This window comes from Pelmatolapia mariae, linkage group LG8, assembly GCF_036321145.2.
Source record: "Pelmatolapia mariae isolate MD_Pm_ZW linkage group LG8, Pm_UMD_F_2, whole genome shotgun sequence".
NCBI lineage: Eukaryota > Metazoa > Chordata > Actinopteri > Cichliformes > Cichlidae > Pelmatolapia > Pelmatolapia mariae.
The window spans coordinates 13,343,410-13,369,260 of record NC_086234.1 but is presented as its reverse complement, the minus strand read 5'-3'; the positions used below and the strand labels follow the sequence as shown (position 1 = coordinate 13,369,260).

General features: G+C 41.5%; 1 protein-coding gene across 4 annotated transcripts in view; it reads right to left on the bottom strand.

Moving 5' to 3' along the window:
* The window catches only part of vti1a (vesicle transport through interaction with t-SNAREs 1A), a 118,927-nt gene that overhangs the window by 20,290 nt on the left and 72,786 nt on the right, over positions 1-25,851 (bottom strand). For 2 of the 4 annotated variants that reach the window (XM_063482931.1, XM_063482932.1), the window contains 2 exons: positions 22,902-22,972; positions 18,176-18,237 (listed from right to left, as the gene is read on the bottom strand). In XM_063482931.1, coding sequence (XP_063339001.1) covers positions 18,176-18,237; positions 22,902-22,972 — 133 coding nt within the window. Of the gene's footprint in view, positions 1-18,164; positions 18,238-22,901; positions 22,973-25,851 lie in introns of all 4 variants that reach the window. The other 2 variants (XM_063482933.1, XM_063482934.1) reach the window with 1 other exon arrangement.

The window sequence follows — 25,851 nt, the reverse complement described above, 5'->3', positions numbered from 1 at the left end:
AACAAAACTGTCCACTTACCTGGAGTATTAGGCATGCACAAAGACATATTAGCCAATCATGCATGTACATAATTGAGGTTCAGGAGTATTTCAGCTGTGTGGTGGCAGCCAGACCTACTTGCTATGTCAGTAAACATGTAAATAAATGTACTCTTTACAAAAACTTTACTTTAGTTTTCTGTGTCCATAATATGAATTAGCATGGAGTTTGTATTGAGCTGAAAATGAAATATGCCTGGAAAAGTTCACCAAATGCCTAAACTGTTTTGTTTTGGGGGGTTTTGTACTGATGATTCCAGACAGGCACTTTTTCTTGGTGCCACTGACCTTTGACACTAAAGTTATAGCTTTCTCCCTGCTCATTTAGATAGGGGCTTTAAATAACTGCCAAAATGGCTGAAAAGTTAGAGTTAGAGACTGAATTCTAAAAGAAGTCTGAGAAGGCTGGCAAATATTATTATGATTTTTGCCAATTTATAAAATTGGCAAAAAATGTTTGCCTTGACACAAACAGTCTTACGTGGTCTGAAGGCAAAAAACCAATTCACAAGTTAGAAGCATAAAACCAAACATTATAAATAAATTTAACCCTTTTAGCCGTGTGGCATTTTAATGTCTGCGCTCAGAAGGCGGTCTACACCTCATGAAGTGTCACTGCTGACAGACCTACCCATCAGTCTCATCCTCTCCTTCATTTAGGTTAAGTGCGTTAGCTCTAGCAGCCCACGCACAGAGAAGCAGCTTGGTGTACGGGGGAAAAAAGAAGTGTGGGAGCGTATGGGCGGGAAGGAGTGAGGAACGAAGAGGTGGATTTGACAGAAGAGTTAAAGACAGAGAGAGTAAGGGGAAAAAGTTTTTAACTATACCCAGCCATGATAGCACATCGACATTAGCTTCGCAGTTTCACTACGTATGTAAAACTGGCAAATTAGGTAAGAATTAAGATCTTGTATTTTGAAGAAAGCAGCACTATTTGATAGATTCAGAGGGCCTTCGTTTATCAAGTGTTCCAGCGACTGTGCCATTCTGAAACTGAAGCGGATTTCACGGGTTAGTCTATTCTCGTCCGCTGGCCACTGTGGTGTGTAAAATGAGAGGGAATGCTATGTTTTGGGAAATCTAATTTGAGGGCCGTGTTTGTTTTCCCTGCCTTATTTTGCAACCGGGAGGCTGGCTCCAAAGCAGCACCACTCTCTCTTTTACCCTAGTTTCACAACAATGTCCAGCACCAGCGTCCAACAAAAACCCACATACGCAACTGAGGAAAGGACATTAAGCTGACATGGGTCACTTTCCCTCTTCCTCATCAGTGGTCTCTCTCAGCAGTCTCTCACAGAATTAAGCAGGCCGCTAATTAGGAGGTTATTCACCATGCCACAGGAACATATGCACATGTGCGTACGTATAGATGTATTTAAAAAAACATAAATATTAGCGGCCATCTTTTGGCAGCTAATTGCAAAGAGCTCCCCCGTGGGAGGAGAGAGAGAGGTCCTCTGTCGATAATTAATCCTCGTTTAAAAAAGTAAATGACATTCATTAGCAGGGAATCGAGCCAAGTGCCATTATTTACATGGCAATAATCTGGAGCATGCTGGTGGCGCTCTTTTAATGTTACAGAAATAACTCTGGGACAGGGGGACGAGTACAGTTGCTTTCCCTCCTTTTTTTTTAATGTGTGTGTGTGTGTTTTCGCACCCAGGAACAATTAGGCCCAGACGAACAGATGGGGACGCCTCTGAGTGAGAAAGCTCTTCTGAACGACTCTTCATCTCCTTCTTATCTCGCTCTCTCATCCGCTTGCACATAGTCACACGCGCACACAGCCAAAACACAGACAAATACACAAACGCTCAACAGAAATGCACACACATTTGGGCAAACAGGAAACACACACTGAGCTAACTTTTAACATTAACTGCCATAACAGAGACCCTGTTACAAGTGGCAAAACAGAAATGTTGAAAATGTGAGCCACAGAAATCACCAGGATTTGAGGGTCAAAGCACAAACAGCTGGCTTGTTTACTGATTTTCATGTGTGATTTAAAATAATATAAATTCTCAGTGAGACTTCTGGTTACTGTTTTATGACTTTGGACAATTCATGCTTTGCACACATTTGCAGAAGGAACACAGCAGTAACATTTCTTTGCGATAACACTGCTGAAGCTGGAATAATGATCAAAAAGTTACATAATGGGCCATTTGTTGCACAAGGGGTTTTCTACAATGGCGCTAGTGTCTGCACGATGTACTGTTAGGGATGCATACAAGCATAAAAAGCATGAATGCAGAGACAAAGAGCCAACACTGAACACAAAACCATCATCACCTCTTGTTCTTTTTAAGGAGGAAATGCGTAGACAAACAGAGTTAGTCAGCATCTCTATAATACTTACAACTTTATAGCTAGAGATTAGCTTTAAAACACATTATTAATTAAATAATTAACAGTATAATTTTATTAAGGGGACGCAGCAGTGGACAAGGCAATTAATGGGATCTACGGTGCTCTATTTTCAAACCGTCAACAAATATGATCACAGTACCAAGTGGATATGTTTTGACATATTTTTAAATTAAATAATAATAAAACTTTATTGCTTTTGTTCTCTGTCATTTTATAACACATCACTCTCTGATTTAGTCTCTTTCTAGGATCATTATCCCGGCTGACCTGGATCCTGATCGGTTTCCCACTCATCTGTCCAATATCAGGCAGCAGGTCACAGACATGAAAACTAACACACTTGTGCAACCCGTTACCCTTCTTTGTCTTGCTAAGTACAATGATTAAGGTATCAGTCCTTGGGGAACCAGGTGAAAAACAGAGGAGACAGCCCTGAGAGTATAAATCACCGCTTCATGGTTTCAGCGTGCTCTTAGCCTCCTCCGTGGACACAGGGGACAGCCCCAGCCCCCTGTAGTCATGCTTTAAGGCTGGGTGTGTTCCATCACACAAAGTAGACCCCTTTTCTACCCATAAGATTAAGTAACATCATGTCGTGTTTGCTGACACCAAGGTAGCAGCCCTGAGCCCCACAGGGCCTCCTCCTCCATCATATTTTGTTACATCTCCCTGACAATGGACTCTGTCAACAAAACAAAGACTATTATCTCGTCATCTTTGCTTCTTCTCACTATTAAAACTAAATCCAAAGCTAAATTAGTGAAATTAATGGAGGAAACTAAACCGTGGAGTTATTGCTCTTTCAGTAACTGCAGTTTTAATGAATGCCTAATGGCACCCGCTTTGGACTGAGGCCTAGCGTGGCCTTTTCCGAGCCAAGGGAAACTTCCGAGAAATCCGATAGAATCCAGGGTGTGGGTCACGATAACTCGTGCTTCCTGCTAGCCCCACTTCCACGACCTCTCTTCCTTTAGCCACTCTTCACCAACCCTCAATCGATCTGCTTATCTCCTGAGATCAAAGGTTTGCACCACTGTTGTACATTTAGCCTCGGCTGGGTCCTCCCACATCATGTCTAAATATTAATGATAATAAAGTCTCACACCCATCCCTGTGTCAGGCAATTACAGCCAACATTGATCCTTTGCTTTCTGCTCCAATTAGAACTCACCGCTCGTAATGCGTCCTGGCACATCAAAGGATAACAGCCATTGATCCACTCCTGGATCTTAACGTTTACTGTTAGGAGAGAGGAAGGAGGATGTGGTGTGGCAGAGGGGGGAAAGCAATATTCTGACTCGAGAACGAGAGACGAGCAAAGAAATCATTTTATTCAGTAAGTCAGGTAAAGGGAGTGCTGAAACTCAGAGGGTAAGGCAAGGCAGAGGGGGCTCAATATTAACGGATATTCTGACAGTTCAGAAGGCAACCGGCATCCGGAACCCTGGAAAGACTCACAACAGTGTTCACAACAGTGCGGCTACACAAACCACCGAAAGCTCAGATCTTTTTGCTCGAAACTATGAAATGTGTACGTGAAAAAAAGCCGCATTTAATAAGAAAAAGGGTTTTCACAGCTTCTGTGGTGTCTGCCCATCAAAACGGCAAACACCAAATGACTGCAAAACAATATAAAAGTAAATTTATAATAAGTTCAGCTCAAGGACAATAAATCCTACACAAATGCCCATCAACTGACACTCAGACTTTTAGCATTATGCCAACTTCTAAATATCGATGACTGCGCTGCAGCCAAACTTAATAAAGAAGAAGAAGAAGAAGAAAAAAAACAACTCTGGGGATTTCTGATCAGGCTTATACAATACAGGTCTCAGTGGGAGGCAAGAAAAGCTTCAGTGAAACATGAGTTATCATGACAACCTCCCACATCTATGTCTCTAGGCCAACTATCCTAGACAACTGACCTTTCTGACATTTTGAAGTTTGAGAAAAGCAAAATTTTTAAATCAACGTATGCCATATAGAAATATTTACAGCACACCCAGCTCAGAAAGAGAGAGAAAGGGGTAAAATCCGACCTACTGAGTCAATAGAAAGCGACACATCACCATTAAACCGTGGACATTCTGTCCACAAATGAAGCTACACAATCCCACCGTTGACACCATTATTTGACAGGGCTTGTTGTTATAGTCGTTCTGTGCTGGACTAATAGCTCTGATAGTCCTGGCCTCGACCATGACCTCACAGCTGCCTTTGTCACTGAGCTGGAGGAAGGCTTGCCCATCGCTCTGGGCTACAATGATACTCTTCATGGCACAATAATACACTGAAACACTGAGCAACTGGAATGCAACCCAGTGGTTTGTATACCTACAATTAATTGACTGGCTGTGGTTGGCTTCTTGAGGCTAAAGTTAATATATGTTGAGCAGGAAAGACACTGAGAAATAAACACAATATTCCTGTACAAATTTAATTTAAAATAAAGCTGGCATCAATAATAAATCATGCCCCAATGCTAATACTGGGGGACTCTGAGCTGTGATCTTTATATTAGGTGGTCTTGAGGGCAGAACATATTTTCAAAATGACTACAAAATTTTCAATTAAATGTCACAAACCACTGCATGATTTTTCCTCTTTTGCTTTTAGCCTAAAGGAAACAAAATGTCTAAAAACGTCACTGCTGAACTAAAGAGGGAAATCTGGAATAGAGCAGATGAACTGGAGAGATTTCAGGCTTGAGGGAAAAAAAAGGCTGTGAGGGTGCTATTTCAAAAAATAAATAAATAAATAAAAAATTAGACAATCCGATATAATCGCATCATCAATTTTAAAATGTAGGCAATGACTTGTTCAATCTGTCTTACAGTACCTTGCTTATTTTATTTTATTTTTGATGTGCTCCTTATTGTGTTGTTTATGGTATCTTAAATACATATTTTGTCAAATCTTGCTCATAATTAGAACAATTAAATGAAAATTAACAACTACTAGCAACTAGAAAATCAATCAAAATCATTCTTAAATGTTTCTACGGCCTTAACACCTCAGTGTTCCTTTCCATATTTGTTTGTGTATGATATTTTCCCCTCTTAGCGACCCACTGTCCTCTGGCTGTGGTATCCCTCACTATTATACGCTTTGCTAACATGGTGCTTTGCTTCAGCTCTGTACCTCAGTTGCTACCAAACGATGTAATTAAAGATTGGTGAAATGAAACCAGTGTTTAGAAATGGTTTATGTCAAGTCTGTTCTCAAATGTTATACCACAGGGGAACTTTTAGATGGGATGGGTGTGCATCAACGTCCTGTTAAAGTAGAGTCTTGGCTCAAAGACTCAGACAAAAAAAGGCTAAAGATAAAAAAAAAATCTAACCAACAGAGCCTTAATATGAGCCAAGTCACAAGACGAAGGCGGTGTACGATAATAATGCAACGGTAACGGTAGGAAAACATTTGTTGTTGGCTGGAAAATCAGGCTCCTCGCATGTGTGTGATACTGAGTGATGCATTCAGGTCAGCTGGGGAGAATGAGGGGATTGGCGGGCTCCACAAACAGGCTGGGAAAGTGACACCAGGATGCTAGGCCAAGACATCAATGTCCTCACAACTTCCCTTTAACAGTGAAGCAATGTTAGCCCTGGCGCCATCGGATACAGGGCGGGGGTTAAAGTTTACATGATGGCTGACAGGATGTACGCATGTAACCCAGCAAACAGAAAATAAACAAAGTGGCTCTAAATTTTGAAATGCGATGGTTTTCATGGCTTTAAGTGACAATGTAGAAAGAAGTGGATATTTGTGTAGGGGGTCATGGAAAAAAAGGTCCCATTTGAGAGGCTTATTTGTCAAATCAACTAAACTGTTTTTGCCATTGTTACTTTTCTTAGCTTTTACTATGTATGTGCAGAGTCTGACACTACAAGACTGTTTGCAAATTCTTCTGCTGAAAGTGGAAAGTTATTCTCTGCTCACTTAAAATTTGAGTGCAAGAGGCATTCCTCTGAGCATTTCTAACAGCCTTACTGGTCTGGAAGTGATTTCTGGCCCAAAAGGCAAGTTACACCAGTGTCATGAGGACACTTCCAAATATTTTAGTGCTGTAGTTGGGACCTTTGTGTAGCAGTTAAACATTTGAAATGAACACTATTTATATCTTCATTTATTCAGAATTTTTTCAAGGAAGGCAAAGGCTTAGTTGTTATTTTGAAAGAATCTATTTTTGGACAGAGGATCTTTAACGAGATGTAGTGCCCCAAAGCATGTTGAAAATATACTTCTGACTACACAGGATCACAAAAGGTCAGCATAAACTGCATATACAGTATAATCAATCAAATTAATTATCACAAGATATTCTCTTGATTTTCAGCTTCTTGTGCTTCAATTTTTTTAAAAGATTTTCTTTTGCAATTATCTTAACAAGCAACAGTCAATAGAATTAGGCTGGCAACTTTAATAACTCTTTGTTTCTCATTATCAGATCCCTGAAAGAAGAGACCCAAAAACAAAATGAGAAACTGAAGTTTTAGATTGTGGAGCAAATGTGCAAATGTGTGGCTGCACATAACATTGTGTTAAATCACACTGGGGGTTGCAGTAATAATAATCATACCAGAAGCTTATCTGCTGCCAAAAAAAAGAAATAGGGGAGAAAAAAAAATGATATTTCGCGAGCATGGCCATTCACGCTCAGACAGATCGTGATGGGATGATGTTGACCGTGGAGGTGCAAACTAAGATCCCTGTCGCCACAGAGACGTGAAGATTGTGGTGTAAGCGGGGAAGTCTTCTCTACAGCTGGCAGCAGGCCTGGCCTAGCACCAAGGTGCTCAGCCAACAGCTCCTCTCCTCTGTCACATCCCCCCTTCCTCCACCTCTTCCTCTACAGCCGCCTGGATGCCAGTCTGCCTGGCTGGTGTGGTCCAAACAAGACCCAGCCATCGGGCCAAAGGGGTAATGGAACTGCTGCCAGCTGGGCCAGCACTTCACGGCCGAGCACCACTCTCCAAACAAACAGTGCAATGGGCCACAAGCCACGGGCAACATGGAACCTGTCATTACCAGCCGTGCATTGCTGGTTCACTCCCCAAAACCCGAGCCAGGCTTGAACGTGTACTGCACTTGACTTCAGCAAATTTCTCAGCCAGGATTTGTCATGAGAGAATCCCTTTTCAAAATCATGCTATATCATCAGCATATTAAGCTATGCATATACAATTACCACCTAAACATCATTTTGATTTTTTGAAAACTTTCTGAAGGAATGAAAATATTATGGAGTCCACGAATGACAAGTTCGAGTTGGTTACATACAAGTGAAAAACTTACAAACAGAAAAACGATGCCTGCCAAACAGTCCCTGGGATTAACTGCTTACCATCTAATTACAAAACATCTAGAAAACTTTCTGCAGTCCCAAGGCTAAAATTGGACTCTGTGGGCATCGTGCCTCAGTTGGATTTTCTCCAGCGATCACGGTTTTCGGGCATTTTTGAGGCATCTATCATGAAAAAATGCAGTTTCAACATCACAAAATAAGAATATGTCAAGCGCTCCTTTCACCGGAATGCACCACAGGGACAAGAGTAATGAACAAAACAACCTGCGTCACAAAGTAACTTTGTCATGTGCTCCACACTGAGACAAATAGTGTTTCAGAGAGTGTGGAACAATAACTCAATGTACTACCGCAACACAAAACCACACAACAGATCTCAGTGACCATACCCGAGTCAGCGTCAAAACCTACTAATTAAAATATCGATGAATTTGTCCCTTTCTTTTTCTTTCATGCCATCAACAATGAAACAAAACAATATTTTTATATATTAATATATATACACATATATATATATATTGTGTTAGCCCGGAGACAGAGTGGTGACCTGTTTAAGGTGTACCCTACCTCTCGCCCTATGATGGCTGGGATATGGGCTGAATGTAGTTCTCTGTTAGCAATGTAATGGCAGACTGTAAGGGCCCCATTATATCTGCTGTCCAGTGCCTGGCGAACGGCACCATATGGCAAAGTTAACATCAAATTGATGTCACATCTGCTATTAGAAGGGGCTGTGTCTGCTGGTTCTGTAATTGTAGATTTTTGCAACCTGTTACGTTGTGCAACCGCAGTCAGTTTAAGTGTATGATCATGTCGGTTTTTACTTCCTTTAAAGTAATATATCACTACATATGCTCAGCGATTCACAGATTATATAGAAGGAGATCTTGCAATAGTTTGAATAAATGAGACTTCATGGAAAAAAGAAAAAACAAACAAAAAACTGTGGAGGTTTTGTCTGAGTGGCGGCACCCATTGTTGAAGAAAATACTACCGTGGGTACTTAGGATATAACAGCGAGCATAAATAGCCGTGGCTGTGTGATGACGTTACTGGCAGTGTGTAAAGAAACCAATGCTAAAGATATAATAGGCCCCAAGGAGCTATGGAAAACTCATCTACCTGCAGAGAGCATCTACTGCCAGATGGGGGCACTGTCCAAAGTATGTGGCACAACCAGTCTGTGAGTTTACTCTTACGTGTGAATTATGCTTCTGCCTCAGATCTACGCCGTAACTTACGCCATAACCATAACAACATTTTAACCCTACCCCGCAAACTTTTACGTAAACCTGACATGCACCTTGTAGAAGACTGCAGTGTAGGGAACCTGCATCTGAATAAGAATATTTTATTAAATTAATTAAGGAAATTATGTAGGGATAAAAGGAACTTCCGGTTACTACGTAAGTTAGGATGTATATTTCCCGCAGAAGTCTAAATCGAGCTTTACTTAGTTGTTGTTCTTAGAGGTTTGCTGGCTGATAGACCAACATACAAAAATCTTAAGTGAAACATGCTAAAAACAATAAAAACTCTCCACTGTAGCTAGTGTCTTGGTTTTTCATGTTTTTTTTGTGTTTTCTTTTTTAAATCTTTGAAGTTTTTTTGCGCTTCCCTTGTTTCCCGGTGAACTCCGGCACAGGAGAAGCCTATCACTCCAATCCTTGTCTCGACCCATTTCTCAACCATTCAGTATTCAAAACAACAGCAATTAGCTGAGCTACACGCTGTTGGGTTCCTGGAGGACCGCATGGAAGCGCATTTGCCTAAGTTGAAAACCTTTCTCTGTAAGATCTCTTTAGGCAAATGCTTAAACAAAACAATAGATTTCAACACAACCACACCCCTGAAGTGGATAAACTGTTAAGAAGATGGTTGGTTGGATGAATGGATGGGCATGGAAAGCTGCATACTTCTCTTTGACCTTGACCTAAATTACTTTCACAATGATTCTGAGATCTGGCATTGTAAGACTGACATTCAGTCAACAGAATGATAGAATGATGCAAACTATTTGCTTCAATATCAGAGATATTCTTATTTATATATTCTTATTTCCCAAGAGGCAAAGCAGACATCGCTAAATTAGGTCAGAATTGGCCAATAACCATTTCAGGTGATTTACTATTTTCACGCTACAAAAGCTGACAAAACACTGCAGAATTAGGGATAATTTAGTCTTTGTGTTGTTACTTCAGTGCAGTTAAGTATAATACTACAAAAGTTTGAATGTTCCTTTTGCCTCTAATAACCATTAAAGAGACGCGGTGCTAGATGACTTGAACAACAAGGTAAAAATTCATTTTGCACTTTGTTATCTATTCCTTTTGTTTTATTTCTTTTAAATTCTGAGACACCTGTATTGTGTCAGCAAACAAATTGCACAAATTTTCATGAGGCAATAGAGGGAATTCAAAAGAGATTCAGCCTGAATTTTTGTGCAGTGGTAAACCACACCGGGAGACTGGATTTGGCAAATAAGATATTTTCAAAGAGCTGCTTTCTAAAGTACTTGTCAAAACTGTTGTGTTTTACACACCACTGAATGCCCTTCACAGCAAGCAAAACCAAACCAAAGTAAGGGATTGGTAGGTGGGGTCTGTCCTTTGGCCTTCCAGCTGGACTAGAAAGTATAATACAGCATAAAGTCTATTTTTGTATTTTGTATAAAAGCACCGAAGGTTAGATGTCTTTTGCTTAAAAAAGGGACCAATTTGCTGTTGAAGTATTTTGACAGGAGCTCCTGATTCCTGCGAATGCCTTGTCTTGCAACCTTTTCACTTCCTTGAAAAAAAAAAAGTGGCCCTGTTTTTATTGTTTTGCCCATTGTGATAAAGGGGATCTTTTATGCCATCAACAACATGGCAACAATGTACTGCCTTTGTTTCGTTGAGCCATCCTGGGGGGGCGGTTAGGATGAGATACAGACATACAGAGGCACAGTAAATGATTGATGGGTTAGAAGAAAATATTAAACAGAAAGAAAGAGTCCAAATTCAACATTTGTAAATATTTCAAGCTCTTGCACTCCAACAAAGAGAGATCTGAGGGGCAACACAATAACAGAAAAACTCTACTTAACCATCTATCCTGACGCAAACACGACACAGGCGGGTGTTATTGCTGGAATTATTGCTGTTTGCAAGAACTACTGTTGCCTGGTGCGTGTTGTATGGTTCCTTGAGATTACTTACAAATAAATATGATTAAATCAGAGGATAACAATGTATCCAGCAATCCTAAACTTTAAGGGCCAGTGGTTCTGCTTTGACAGTTCAAATAACAGTGATTTAATTAGTTAAAAAAAAAAGGAAAAAAAAGAAGCTAAAATCCCTTTTCCTGGCGATTAAACTGTATTTTTAGTCAAAAGAAAGGACTATGCAAAGATGATGTGAGGAAGAGTTAAATGAGAGCTGACTGAAAGTGCAGGGAATGAATGAACAGTGCAAATGTTTGGACAGGAAACACTTTATCCTGGCAAGTAATGGAGCCCAAGAGTTACTCATCACGGCAAAGGGACTGCATGTCCTGGCACGGATCGAGACGGAATAGTGAACTACACGAGCGAGTGTGTTGCAAAGCTATAGCAAACAGGACAGCCCGTTTACGTCCTTGACACAAAAACTGGCATCTAGTGATGCAGTGGCATTCCACAAAATTCCTGGAAGCTGTTGCATAGGATGCAGAGAAGTATCCACAATAGCTTGCTGGGAGGTAACAGGAGTCAAAGTAGAGACAATGTGATAGCTTCTAATTGCTTCAAAATGTCCTGAAGAAGGCCCCCTATTATCTATTTAAATCGGCTAATAATGGGAGGCTAGGAGGAGGAGATGGAGACGGGGGAGGTGGATGGGGGGGCCTAGGCAGAGGGTGAAAGCTATCCTCTGCGCTGCTGTCGCCTCATTATTTTCCGTCTTGACGGACGCCCGCGCTCAACCCCTGGATGAATGGCCCTGTGCTGAATAAGTTATCGCCAGACACACAAAGGAAAGAGTGCGCTACACAAACAACACAGCACTACTGCAAAGCATGAATCTCTTTTTCCTCTCCTTCTCAGTTTTTTCTCCCTCAAACCCATCACCCTTCCCCCTGCTCCCTCTAGACGAAAGGCAGGGCCTGCCACAGACTGAAATCTCACCTGTAATTTCTAGAGAAGCTCTCAGTAGGTGGGGGAAAAACATAAGGGATACAGTAAAATAAAAAGGCAGGAAGGATAAAGGCATCTATGTTTGCTGAAAAGATGTATACCTGCGTTCCTTCATTTTGTTTTATCTGCCCTTTCTGTTTGTGCAGCTCCTCAATAAAGACAGGGACCTCCTTTGGACAGCATCAGAAGATGTCTAAGAGGATGGGTCTTTTTTGTTCTGTAGACAAGGCCCGCAGCATGATCACTGAAAGTGTTTTGGTTTCATCAGATCTGTATTTTGTTGTCTGGACTGCTGGGGCTTGGCATACCGAATCAAGATTACCTTTTGATTCCCTATAGCTACTAAATGGAAGCCACAGAGGTAAATGACAACAAGAAATGGCCCATTCCCAACGATTATGGAGACTATGTGCTCTACAACAGTCAACTCCTCTCCCTTGCTATCACTCAAAAGTAGAAGTGGAACTTTTGGACAGGAGAGCCTCTTTCCCCTCTGACGGGGAAATCAGAGGGTGCCGTGGCCCGACAGGCGCTCGACGGCAGATCAAACAGGGCGGGTACCCTTGGAGTGACACCTGGAGCCACTTCAAGGGATGAGAGCGCCACTGATCTCCAGTCATCTCGTCAGAACGACAGTCTGTCAGGGTTAAAGAAGGGGGAAAAAAGAAGCTCTATCAGCTAGGATGGTATGAGTGAGGTCGAACGAAGAATCACCTCAATGTCACGGATGCCTGACCCTAGAGCATTTGGAGAAGTGATACTGCAGAAGACATCTTTTTTGTTGGGATGCTGAAGATTAGCACTAGTTTTAGGTACAGGTTAGAACTAATTGTGCGCACAAAACAATACGATGATACACGATTAGTTCAAGATTGTCGTGCTTTGATTACAAATGCCATCTACCTCAAAATCTATCAGATGGCATGCAGCATTTACCAGATTTTAAGCTAGCTGTCAGACTCACACTTTGGTATTTTTGCATGATTTGGACTCAAAAAAAAAAGAACAATTTCTTTCCTATCACAAGCAGAATAACTAGAATTCAGCTATGGCCTGACATGCCATAAAACAGAAACCCACTATGGGCTGTATAATAGAAAGAGGGAGATATGTATGGAGAAAAGGAGGGCTTTGGCAGCCAGTTAAGCGAGTCAATCCTCAACAGACAACTGCATCCCTTATAAAACAACAACACGTCTTTGCCCTTGTCAACAACGTCTCCCTCTACAGCCCAGGCTTGTGTGTGCCTTTTTCTTTCTGCAAAAAACGTCCCATCAGCACTCTCTAATGGGCAAGGTGTAGGAAGAGAGAAAAAGACAGAGATGAAGCAGAAAGAAGACAGAGAGAGAGAGAGCGAGGTGGCAGTGGTGCTTTTGTGGCTGAGGAGCAGTGAGTAATGAGGCTGAGGCGCACCCTGTCATTGTCCCAGCAGCAGCCTGCAGCCACAGACACACACACAGACACACACAAATATACACAGATGGAAAAAAAAGCATCTAAAAACAAGACTTTGTCTGACATTCAGCATCTACACTGTGAAGTACCTGATGAAACTAAACAAAGTAGTTTAATTTCAAAATGTATTTAAGACCATTTAGTCTTGTTTTGTTAGACGGATTCATAAGAGGTGCTTGTTTAAAACACTCCGTATGGTATCTCACGAATTCTATTCATCGTTTTCTATGTCTCTGCTGCTGGGTGACTCTGGATTATTAAGATGTTGCATCACTTCTCCGAAGCATGAGTATAAGGTGAAGGTAAAAGTCCAAGTTCATGGATGCAGAAAACAACACCACGGGTGCAGAGCTGAATTCAGCTCTGCAAATATGTATGCAGATGCGCAATGTTTATGTCTGCCTTGAGAAACCTGCTTGGCAGTAGTACTGCAATGGCTCACATAACTAAGCAAGGCCCTTTTCATTGCAACGTGATGTTGAAAGAAGCCATTAACACCAAATATCTTCCTGCAGCAAGCTAACATGCTAGCTCTGATCTACTTAACACTGTCAACAGCAGATGCATTTACTTTGATATGTGTAAAGTTCATCTAGGGGATGAGGTGGAGGCACATACCGTTCATTCTTTGCTCATTTGCCAGAATGAAAAGAGACTGGACATTAAAAAGAAAACATGCATTCACACACACTCGGATTGCTTCCCTGGAGGTAGTGGAAAAGGCCAAAGATAGAGGTGACCCACGGGGATGTAGTACTAAAGGGGGAGTTGATGCAGAGGGGTAGTAATGATGCCAAGCCGAACAAATTGCAAAGCAAAGGGAGTGCGTTTTAAATGTAGTACATGAAATTATCGTGGATGCAACACAGAGGGAAGATCAGAGAGGTTGGGATCCACTGGGAGCGATCTGCAACTCTCGGGACAAACATAAAGCTCGGCTACGGTGATGAGTTCAGCTGTAATACAAAGTAAAATAGGACAAACATGTCTTCCAATACTCTGCTGAAAATTCAGTGTGCAGAATTTGAATGCCTAGAACATGGGATGCTACATATATGTGAACATAATGACAAAAACATGACCAACCATTACAGATTCCAGAGTTTTCCCTCTATTTTTTCCCCCAAACACAAATAAATATAATAATAATATAAAGAATAATAAATGGAAAAGTGAAGGGAAAACATATGTGACCTGTTTCAGCGACAATTAAAACGCGAAGCTGTTCTTTTGCAACTTAATGACAAGATCTCAACACAACTCACTCACTGAATTAAACTCCATTAATTACACGACCTACATATACTAACAGGTCGGTCTTCTACACAGATAGATACAGAAAGAGATCACATATCTGCTAATAATAAACAAAAGCACCAGAACCTTAAGAGATCTTACAAAATAAAATTAAAAAATCCCGCTCTCCAGACGCTTTTCTGAGGGCATGCACTTTAGTCTCTTGACTCCAAATACTGTTGTTTTATTAGGTCGAGCAAACAAGGAAAAAAAAACTACTTTCCATTAGAGGCAGAAAACTTTTGATTATCCTGCAGGCAAGGATGAGCTGTAAATACTATTCTCCTGCCAATTAGTCATATGAATAGGTTTAGACCAGGTTCAGAAGAACTTCACTGTAACAAGACTCTGAGGGTTTTTCTGAGTAAGCCGCACTGTATTTTGTACTGAATTTGCCACATGTAGCTAAAATCAGAGAGATGATTGCAGTTACACATTAAGGCATCTTGTGAAGGCACAGCTCAAAAAAAAGGAAGTAAGAGTCTTGTTAAGAGCGTGGCGGTATTAACCTGTGAGCTAGTGCATCATCTACGCCCAGGCTGATAGGCTGATCTCTAAATCAGTGTCCAGAGAGTGCGCGAGTCTGAAGGCTGAAGCTCTGTCCATCCTGCCTGCCCGTCGCTACCGCCAGTCCCAGCCATGAATATGGAGCTGTTCTGTGGCTGGGAGCTTGCTTATGTTTTCTGTCTGATATCTAGGCCCCATTCCCATTTCAAAGGGAGGTCCACCCGGGGCCTTGACTTTTTGATCTGCCTGGCGACTGAGTCGACCACCTGCATGTGGGATCAGCTGCCAGCGAGAGCAGACAACCCCTCTGCTTCAAAATATACACACACGCACCCCCTTCGCCCTCCCTTCACTGCTTCATTGCCCTTCGCTGTGCCCCCTCCTTCCGTGAAGCTGCCAGGAGCCCCCAGTGGTCCTAACTGGGTCTGGAGCTGCATCCCATTCCCCCCCCCCCGCCATTTCTTCTGACCAGGGCGAGTGAGATGTTTGAGATGCTCAGTATAGCAACAGGACGCATCTTCATGCAGTGATGGGAACATTTTGTATTTATGAAAGGCCACAGTGTCAATGCAGCATGGAAACAACAAAGGCTTTATCAAAAGGTCTGTGGCCTTTGTAATCAGGGACAGTGAATCACACTGTGAGCTGTAAACCTCTCAAACCTGTAGGTGCTGAGCCCACATGTATACAACTCATTTAAAGCTTAGAGTAACTAAGCATGAGTAGATGACACAAGACTGCGTTTTCACTTGTGACACTTGTTATAAGCCCGTGACACAACCAATTAACAGCACCTATGTTCCTGCCACTGAGGGTAATTAGTTAAAGTTTCACAGTCAGAAAATGTAACAATTTATTTTCAAACAAAGCCACAGCTATTTGAGATGTGTGTCTTTCTGAATGTTTCCTACAATAAGTGATATTCACACAGTCTTTAAGTTAATTGGCTTTCTTGAACCATGACAGCTAGCTTAATGAGTGTCTAATTGTTTCTCAGCTGGGGTGATAGCACACCAGACCAGAAAGACACTTCAAGAAGAGGTGCGACTCTAAAAAGGACACCCTTCATCTCGTAGATCACAATAAATCCCTCCGTTGTTGCACCTACACACTCGGCTCTATCGGGGCCAAAGTTTTTTCGATGCTTATAATCAACTTAAAACTGCTGCTGTATTTATATATCTGGAAAAAAAAAATGTATCCGTGCATCCAATTAATCAAACATCTACATTCAAACAGAAGAAAACAAAATATATATATACTTAAATAAACAAACAAAAGCTGGAATATTCATCAACCTGCATGAGTATTTGTGTCCATCTCTGGTTTGTGTCACAAGTGATCCGGGTTCCTAACATGTACCAGAAACGGTTTCACTTCACTCATCTGTATAAGCCTTTACACGCCACACTACTTCTTCTGCTGCCTCAAACAAGTGGAGAATGACAAAGCTACCGACATCGAAAACAAATACACTATTAATCAAAAACCAAGAAAGGGGTTGGGTGGGGGTGGAGGTAATGAATGAGTGAGGAAATTAGGAACAATTTCCAAAAAGGAGGGCATTTAACTAACCTTAACTTAATTTTTGATCGGATTATAAATATGTTATAAGCTTTTAAACTGAAATTTAAAAAAAAACCCAAATTATTTTATCAAATAGTGACAAAAATAAAATAAAACTGTGTGTACATTGTGGTGCTCCCGTCAAGCATAAAGGCAGGCAGTAGTCGAATAGGTTCGCAGCCGGGCCCCACTTTGGAAAGCCCTCATAAATCCTGATTTGAGACGGGCACTAACCAGAGGAGCTAAGGCATCAAGAGAGGAGGGGGGGGGCTGAAGAGTAAGTGGGTGGCAGCATGCCTCTTAAAATGCTACGTCTGATTAAGTCTTCCCATTAGGTGACAGCTGAACTTTAACATTAATATGATAATATTGAAATAAGTGCATGTTATTTACTTCAGCACCAGCAGGGGTGGAGGGAAGAAGAGGAGGAGGAGGAGGGAATGATGAATGATTTCTGGACAGCTCTGGGTGACATGCCAGGCGAAGTGACCCCCCCCCCCCCCCCCCCCCGCCCCCGCCCTCCTCTTGCCATAATCAGGCTTGACAAAATGGAGACATATGCAGAAATATTGGTTACAGTCGGCGTCACAGCCCTTCTCAGTCCTTTCCTCTCCAGTATCTGCCGCCCGCCCTGCGAGCCACCCTCCAAATTGTCTATGGGCACTGAAGCATCTATTTCAATTGGCACTTCCTTCCTGCCCCCAGGATTTTACATTTAGTCTGTGTCATTTACATATTACTCTTAATCAAAATCCACAGCGGGTGACAAGGAGGGGGAAAAAAAACCAAAAAAAAAAAAAAAACAACAAGAGGGAGCAAGAAACAAAACCGTGGCGTCACGGTTCAGGGGTAAGCACACAGACACTTTATGAAATGGAGATGTGACAAGACATTACGGTGTGTGTGTGTGTGTGTCAGGAAGCGGAGGCACCAGATAATGCAAGGCCTATTGAAATATTTGCGTTTGAATGCCTGTGCCTGTGTGACTGCCTTATGAGTGAACTAGCACGCCAGGGAGACAAAGAGTGCAAGATGGATATGGGTGGTAAGTGCATTTTGTGAAAAAAATGAAAAGAAAAAATAAACAAAGGCAAAGAGAAGAAAAGAATGGAGACATGTACAGTGTGCACTTGTCTCTTCCAGCAGGATGCTGTACTGGGCTACTTGTTTCTCAGGCACACAGCATCACATTTAACCAAACAGCCACTCACACAATTTGTTTACTTAGTTTTCTCAGCTATATAGTTCTGACTAATAAAAATTTGACTAAAAGATCACAGATCCTTTACAAATGAGTTTAACCTGCTTTACACATGAACAAAAGCACTTGCTAATAACCACAGGTGACTGACTGCAGCAAGTTATTAACTATAATATTCACTTTTAAATCTTATGAAAGTCTTTATTTACAACCTCACAGCACTGTTAAAGCACTTTGCATACAAAGAGGTGCAGAAACAGTGTTCCTACCTGCCTCTTACCTTCTCAGCATGCCAGTAAGGATGCGGGAACTCTTGCCCAGGTTGGCGTCTGTTTCTCTCAGCTGGAGTTGTAGGGGAGACAGAACCAGTGAAGGACAGCTTTTAGTTTTAATTCTGAACAAACAATTTCAGTTTAACACACTCTATCAACAAACTAAAACTGTTTTAAAAAAAATCCCTCTCGTGAAGCACACACCAGGAAATAGTCCTTCTGATGTGTTTGCACAACTGGAAATATGTAAATGGGTTTAGGCAATGGTGGGTGGTGGCAGCGCACATAATGACCACTCGCTACTGTTAAATGCGCTGCAGTATTAGCGGCACATGTTGTGAAATCTGACATCGAGGTGAACTTTGTACTAGGAATTTGTTGCAAGTTTGCAAGTTAAAGGCTTCTGTATCATAAGAACTGAAGTTGCTTTCACACATGACGCTGTCGGCTGGAGCTTAACATATAATATGTGGATACTATTTCATCCACACTTGAAAACAAAAAAGAAGCATGTAACGAGTATAAATAAGTACCACAGCAATAATGTCATTTGATTATTACAGTATTGTTGTGCAAGGTACTATTGCACTGTACTACTGGCCTTAAGGCAAAGTGCAGAAAGACATCTCTACAGTTTGACACACTTTTCACTAAAGTTTCTTGCGACCCAGAGAGATGAATGGGAGATCCTTTGATTAGACGCTTGCCTTCTTACCTTAAAGGTACTGGCTTACCTGTCAAGAGACCACCCTCGGCAAAACCCCCCCACTTTTAGACAAAACCAGTGGGGGGAAAAAAAAATACACCACAATTTCAGAGCTGCTTTAAAAGCAACTTATTTACCAAAGCATGAACAGCTAGGCTACACATAAGATCAATGTTTACTTCATTTGATGCATCTCTATGTCTATAAACTAGCAGCATTGTGAGCTGTTCAATGACAGAAAACTTTTGAAAAAACCTTCATAACCTTAGTAGGACATGCCACTTGATGGTCTTATATTCATCTTACTACAGAGCTAGATGAATATAAGGAAATGGAGTGAAAGATGCCTTTACTTTTAAAGTAGATACCAAGCAGTGGGAGTCCTTGAAGGCACCCTTGAAATGATGATCATGGCTATTGAGGACTAATTGCCTGGATATTTCCCTTTTCTTGCTCCATTTTTTTCCCTTTTTCTTCCTCTCTGCCTTTTTTCCCTTCAGGGGTCATAGGAATGTTTTCAAGCTACTCTCTTGTCAGGCGTAGGGACTTTTCACAGGGAGGAGGATTTGGCAAAGATGTTGCCAGCAAAGTGTGAGTGTGAAAGTGAAAAAAAAATGCTGACACTGCACTGAGTGAGCTGCCACTAACATCTACCTGTAGTCGCATTTCTCGAGGATGACAGGGGAGCACGGGGAATAGTGATTGCAGAGTTTTTCTCTAAACAGTCAGCAGGGAGTGATTTATCTTCGTCTTTCTCTGAGATAATAACTGCTTTCCCAATAAAGTCACCCCTTCTCTGTATGTTTTCATCAGTGAATCACACTATATTCCATTTGTTTTTAATTCTTCAGTTTCACATCTTTTCTACCAAAACTCCCCTTTCCTCTACAACGATCGGAGCCACACTCTCTTTTTTTCATGTTTGTTCTGGCTCATCCTGCAGTCATCGCTCTTCCCTGCAATTCATCCTCCCTTCCCAGCCCTGCTTTACTGCTCCTTTCTTCCTCTTCTTCCATCTTTCCTTCTTACCCTCTGGCAGCCTGGGCTGGTGTGATGCAGGCTGCCAGAGCCAAAGATACATGTGGTACAGGGTGGGAGGTGGGGGACCTGGGGTTTGGGCCCTCTGGCAAAGACAACAAGTCCAGCAGTTGCCTGATGTCTGCTTCTACCCACAGATCTGTCCCCTAGACACTTCGCACTTTCTCCCAAAATACATCTCTCTCTGAATCATTCCTTCTTTCCTTTTCCACCTCTCTCCCTCTCCCTCCACAGCCTCTCACCAAATCGTATGCCTTCCTCCATAACCTGAAATGGAAACCCACTGAAGTTTTAGAGTAGTCGAGTGTCTAAAATTAATCGTGGCTGCCTATAAAGAGAGAGTGAGAAGACCTTGTTCCTTGAAACTCATATTTTTTTCCAGCACTAAAGTAGAACAATTTCTAAAGACATCTTTAGCCAGCTTCGAGGATTAAAATGCATACATGTGCTGTTACTATTAACACAAATTAAAGCTAATTTGCATACAAAATTCTAAACAAACTCTGATCCGTATCATTTAAAGTGCAAATAGAGGGGCATTAAGGGAAATAAAAGGTAAGGTTTCAGCTTCAAGGATGAAAAGTCCAACCTGAACATTTAATTCCTTTTAGAGCATTAAAGTTTGTTAGCTCACCGAGTACGACCATTCATTTGTCTGCATAATTAATCCTCCTCAGGTTAAATAAACTGTGCTTACAAATGACTGAGTCTATACTGTCAAAGTGCATGAGTTTATTTCATTTATTTTCAGTTAATTAATAAATAACTGTTGAAACTGAAGTTACAGCTTGCTGTGATAACTCTGCACAGTCGTAATCAAAGTATTAAAAGAGGCAGGTTTTACTTTTAAGGCTGTCTAATACTTTTACTTTATTTTCTTAAATTCCTACACTCATTCCTGCTCTTGTATTATATGCATTTAAAAGACATGAATTACCACATTTAGGCAACAACCATTAAAAAAATGCCCCCTGCTACGTTTCACACCCTGAGGTAGCCTTGAGATCGGTTAAAAGAAATTCTTCAACCCGTTCAGGTGGTTCTGAGTCGGCAGCGTACTGCTCTGACCCTGTGTTGAAGCGTTCTATTGACTCCTATTTGTACCATAAAAGCAAAACAAAAGGCCACACCTCCTGCCGAGCACTGGAGCTTGTGTAAATTTTGTGTTTGTATGTTTGTGGGTTTATTCATTGCCGAAACAATTTCAAATTCCATCTCTTTAATGCAAAAAGAGCTGCTAACCGACCCTTCTATCCTCGTGTCTTTACATCTTGGTTTCTTTTTACTTAACTTTTGCCCCACAAACTGCCTTTAAAGGCTCAGTGTGTGATTGTGTGTGCGTGCGCATTTGTGTACATATGGTGAGGTGGTTCAGCAGAGGAGACTCATGGGAAGAAGGGAGAGAGAGAGAGAGAGCAAAAGAAAGAGAGAGCAGGTACTCTCAGTAGACGCTGTGGACCGTTTTGAAAGGAGATGTTTGATTTCCTTTGAAATCTGCTGTGCGAGGCCCAATGCCATGTTGTGATCTTTAAGCATTCTGCGTTGAGGGGGCCAACAGGGCTGGGCCCCCTTCCTGTGTTTGGTCTTTTCTGTCTCTGCCTACCTGTCTGTTTGGCTGACTGTACGTAAGGAGGGGCAGCACTAAGGATTGGGAGGGCTCTCTGAGGAAAAGTTGGAAGGATGGAGCGAAACGGCAGAGGGGTGCAGGAAAAGTGCAGGAGGGTGGGCGAGGAAGGACGGCAGGTGGCAAAGTTAACCCCTTTTAAGTGAGAGGAAGCAAAGGGGGAAGAAAGCCATATTTCAACATTTTATCCAATCCAATTTTAGTTATAAAACACTTTTGAAAAACACAAGTTTGACAAAGTGCTGTACAATTCATCTTGAGGGGAACATATGGAGCTAGCAGCTCAGATATGTATAGTGGTGCTGATCAATTAAAGCTTTTAAAAGCAAATAATGAAATCTTAAAATAGATCTTAAAAGGAGCAAGAATGTGCAAGGGGAAATGTGCTCAAGTTTATGGGTTCTGGTTAGAAGATGAGCTGCAGCATTTTAGGTGCTTTGGCCAACGCTGAGCATATTACAGTAGTCCAGACGCTTTGTGGTAAAAGCATGAATGAGACGTTCAAAAATTTTAAAAGATAAAGTGGATTTCATCCTGTATAAAAGCCTCAAATGATTAAAAACAAGTTTTAATAACAGCATTTATCTGCTTATCTAGTCTGGGTTATTTATTTTTAGCTAGTTTTATATATTTATACAGCACCAAATCACAACAACAGTCGCCTCAAGGTGCTTTATATTGTAAGGTAGATCCTATAATAATACATACAAAGAAAACCCAACAATCATATGACCCTATGAGCAAACACTTCTGGCAACAGTGGGAAGAAAAAAAACACTCCTTTTTAACAGGAAGAAACCTCCAGCAGAACCAGGCTCAGGGAGGGGCGGCCATCTGCCGCGACCGGTTGGGGTGAGAGAAGGAAAACCGGACAAAAGTTAAATCACCAAAGTTAGTCATTGCTCATTTAACATGTGGCTGCAGGGGGCCCAGGTCCAAGAGAAGAGCAGCACACACACTACTGAGTCTGAACGCAATTACCTCAATCTTACTTTCACTGAAATGTAAAAAATATAAGACCGTGTATGCTTTGATATCTTTCAGACACTTCAGTTGTGTTTAAAGGAGCTGACGTCAATAATAAAGCAAAAAACAAAAAACTGTGAGCTGACAGAAACACCTACTTGAATGCCAAACACAGCCATCAATAAACGGGCACACTGAGCTCCTTCTCGTTATATAAATCTGCTGACTTAGTGCGTGCCGAGGAGGGTGTATCTCACAGTTGTGTGAGGCAGCTTTCATTTGTGTGTTTACGTGAGAAGCCAGACAAAAGTGGCTAATGTTGGCCATAACAGCTTACCGTTTCACGAACACTTGTTAGAACAGATGCGCGAGTGTGCGCAGGTGTCAGGTGTGCACTCACCCTTTCTCTAGCTCTCTGGATCTTCTCACGGTCACTGTGCAGGTTGGCAAGAATCTCCTGCCCCACTTGTTCTGCAAGAAAAGAGCATCCAGCATAAGATGGCAGGTCCAAAAAGTTCTGTCATGTGATGAAATGAATCATAAAACAAATGAACGATTAGGTGATTGCAAAAGCCTGGCTTGCACTCACTTTAGCTGTAATCTCTTATTTGTCAATCATTCTCGCCATCATGATTAATGTAGAAATAATTTGTTTTGTTTTTTTCCACATCTGGACCTACTTGGGTATGTGTAATATTTGTGCAGTGTGTACACAGACATTGCTGTCTAGGAGTGTCAGTCAGACAGACAGAAGAATACTGCATCTGAGGGAAGTGTTGAACTTTCTTAAGATGCTGGAGTAAATAGACATGAAGTTCTAGACAACAACATCCCAGCATCCAGCCTGCCAGTGGGGTCCACTCTGCCGATGCAATATTCATTACTCCTTTCTTTTTTTTCTTCCCTTTTTTAAATGGCTCTCGTCAGTTGTAGTTGTAAACACATTAACGCACAGTTATAAAACATCCCCGACAAGGCACCTGACAAGCTTGTCAGTGGTCACTGTCATTTTCCTGTCCCTTGGGTTGGGAATGAGAAAAGAAAGGCGGAGGGAAAGAAAAAAAAGATAAACCAAATAAGATGCCCCCCACCACCACCACCAGAAAAACCCACCGGTGCCATCAATGTAACCATACTGCTAGAGCATTAGTGTTTAAAAATAAGAGAGGCAGAGGATGAATCAGGAGAAAAAGGGAAAAAAAAAAGAGTGAAGAATCTTTGCATGGATCAAAGACAGGCTTTCAAGCGCACCAAACAAATCCGGAATAAACAACACAGTTGCTGACTGTATTACACTACACAGGTGCCGCACACCAAAGGGCCCACGTGCTGAGCGCCTGTTTGGGGGGGAGCAGTGCAAAAATGGGCTACATCTGGCAGCTAAACAAGAGGGGAGAGAAAGAGAGAGAGAGCGGCATAGAACGGGGATCAGGGAGACGCAGGAAAAAAAGAGAAAGCATTGTCAAATGAACAACATTCGTCTCCCATTCATCCCATCCCTTTTACCCCCTTCGCACTGTAACTGACTCAAATGTGTCTCTTCCTGCCTTCATTAATTTCTAATCTGGGACGAGACAGATTGAAGGATACCCAGATTAAACAGTGCAGTCAGACAGTCACATGTGACAAATAGGGCAGATTAAAAGACTGAGCGCAGGTATTAATAACCATAAAAATACAAGCCCTCCCCCGTCCCAAACGGAGAAGAACAAGGGATAAACAGGGAAGGAGTTGAAGCGGAAATCTTCTGTTAAAGAGACAAATAAGCACATCTATCCATCTCTGTCAGGGCTGTGGCTCTTTTTTTTTTTAATAAATGAGTGTGACAAGCACTGCAGCAGCAGAGGGTTTCTTTTTTGATGGCAAGTGCATTATTGGAGAGGTTTGCAGTGTGTAAAAAGATGGATGAGGTAGAGGAAGAAAAGACCTCCTAAGACATTGTGCTCCAGGTACTTAAGCAATCGTTACAGACACTGCACGAAGGCGTGTTTTGTGATTATGGTTTGGACCTACAACCGAGTCTGTTGTAGATGCATTTTCCATGCTGACTGTATACACTACCCACAAGTGAATGACCGTCCTTGACAAATCTAACAGCTGCTGGAAAAAAAAGGAAATCACAATATGAGTCTTGTTTAAGTTGCGTCCATTTTTGTAACCTTACCGGGAGGGAGCAAGAACGCACAACCTTGCCTTTCTATTTTTCTGTCATTACACAAGATGTTCCTCTATTAAAAGAAATCAATATGTTATTACAAGAAAATGACATTGAAGACACTGCATAAGCTCAATCGTGGCATCTTTGATGGATAGCCATGAGCACAGTTGCGTCAAATCATTTGCAGTCACCAGAATAGTATTTTGAGTTGGCTTGTTATGATTAACATTTCGTTCACTGTCAGGTCTCTCTCCAGTCCTCCAAAAAAAATTTCCCATCATTCCTTTATGACTTTCTTCCCCTACACTGACTTCAGAGGTATACACATCATCTCCCCAAAGGACGTATTGTGTTGATTGGCTCTCAAGCATCCACCCTTTCCTTACTCATTCTCTGGCATGCACCTACACTTGCATTCATCTAATTTCATTCCTGCTGACTAGTTCTGTGTAAATCTTCATTAGTTAGTGGGAAAAAAACAACTTTAGGAAAAAAAATAAGACTCCCATTTTGTGACCTGTACTGCATCTTCATCATATACTTTCACCCAAAACTATCGCCACTCGTGGAAAGAAATACAGCAAACTGGTCCCTCCTGTACTATTATCCAAGCTCTAAACTCATGATGAAATTACCTTAAATTGCTTGGTAGTTTTTTCTGCCCTTTGCAAGGCTGACATATTACATATTCAAGTTTGTATAGGATGTTTAACTGCATAAAATCTAAATAAACACACAATTTATGACCACGACAAACATGGAGGCTATGTAAAAAAAACAAAACTGAAAAAAGTACAGTTGATAAAAACAAAACCGAGAGGCAAAATAATTCACTGTTAATGCTCCTGACTTAATGCTCGTTAGTGTATAAAATATTCCCCTCCTGTTTAAACAGCTATTAACAATTTAAATAACCCTGGCCCAGAGGCCTTGCTCTGGCTCTCTTGTTAAAGATCTCCGTCCCCCAAAGGTCCATTTAACAAGCCCATTATTCCATTACATTGCATTTACATCAGCACCAGAGAGCCTTAATTTAACTTGCTCCTGTAATGTAACTGTAGAAAATAATTAGTATAGAAAAGTTGAAGGCACAAATTAGATTGAGGGGAAAATAATGTCTGTGTTACGATTTTTTTCTCTCCCTTAAATACACGGAAAGACTATTGACATAGCAGAGCCCTGCTGTATTTTA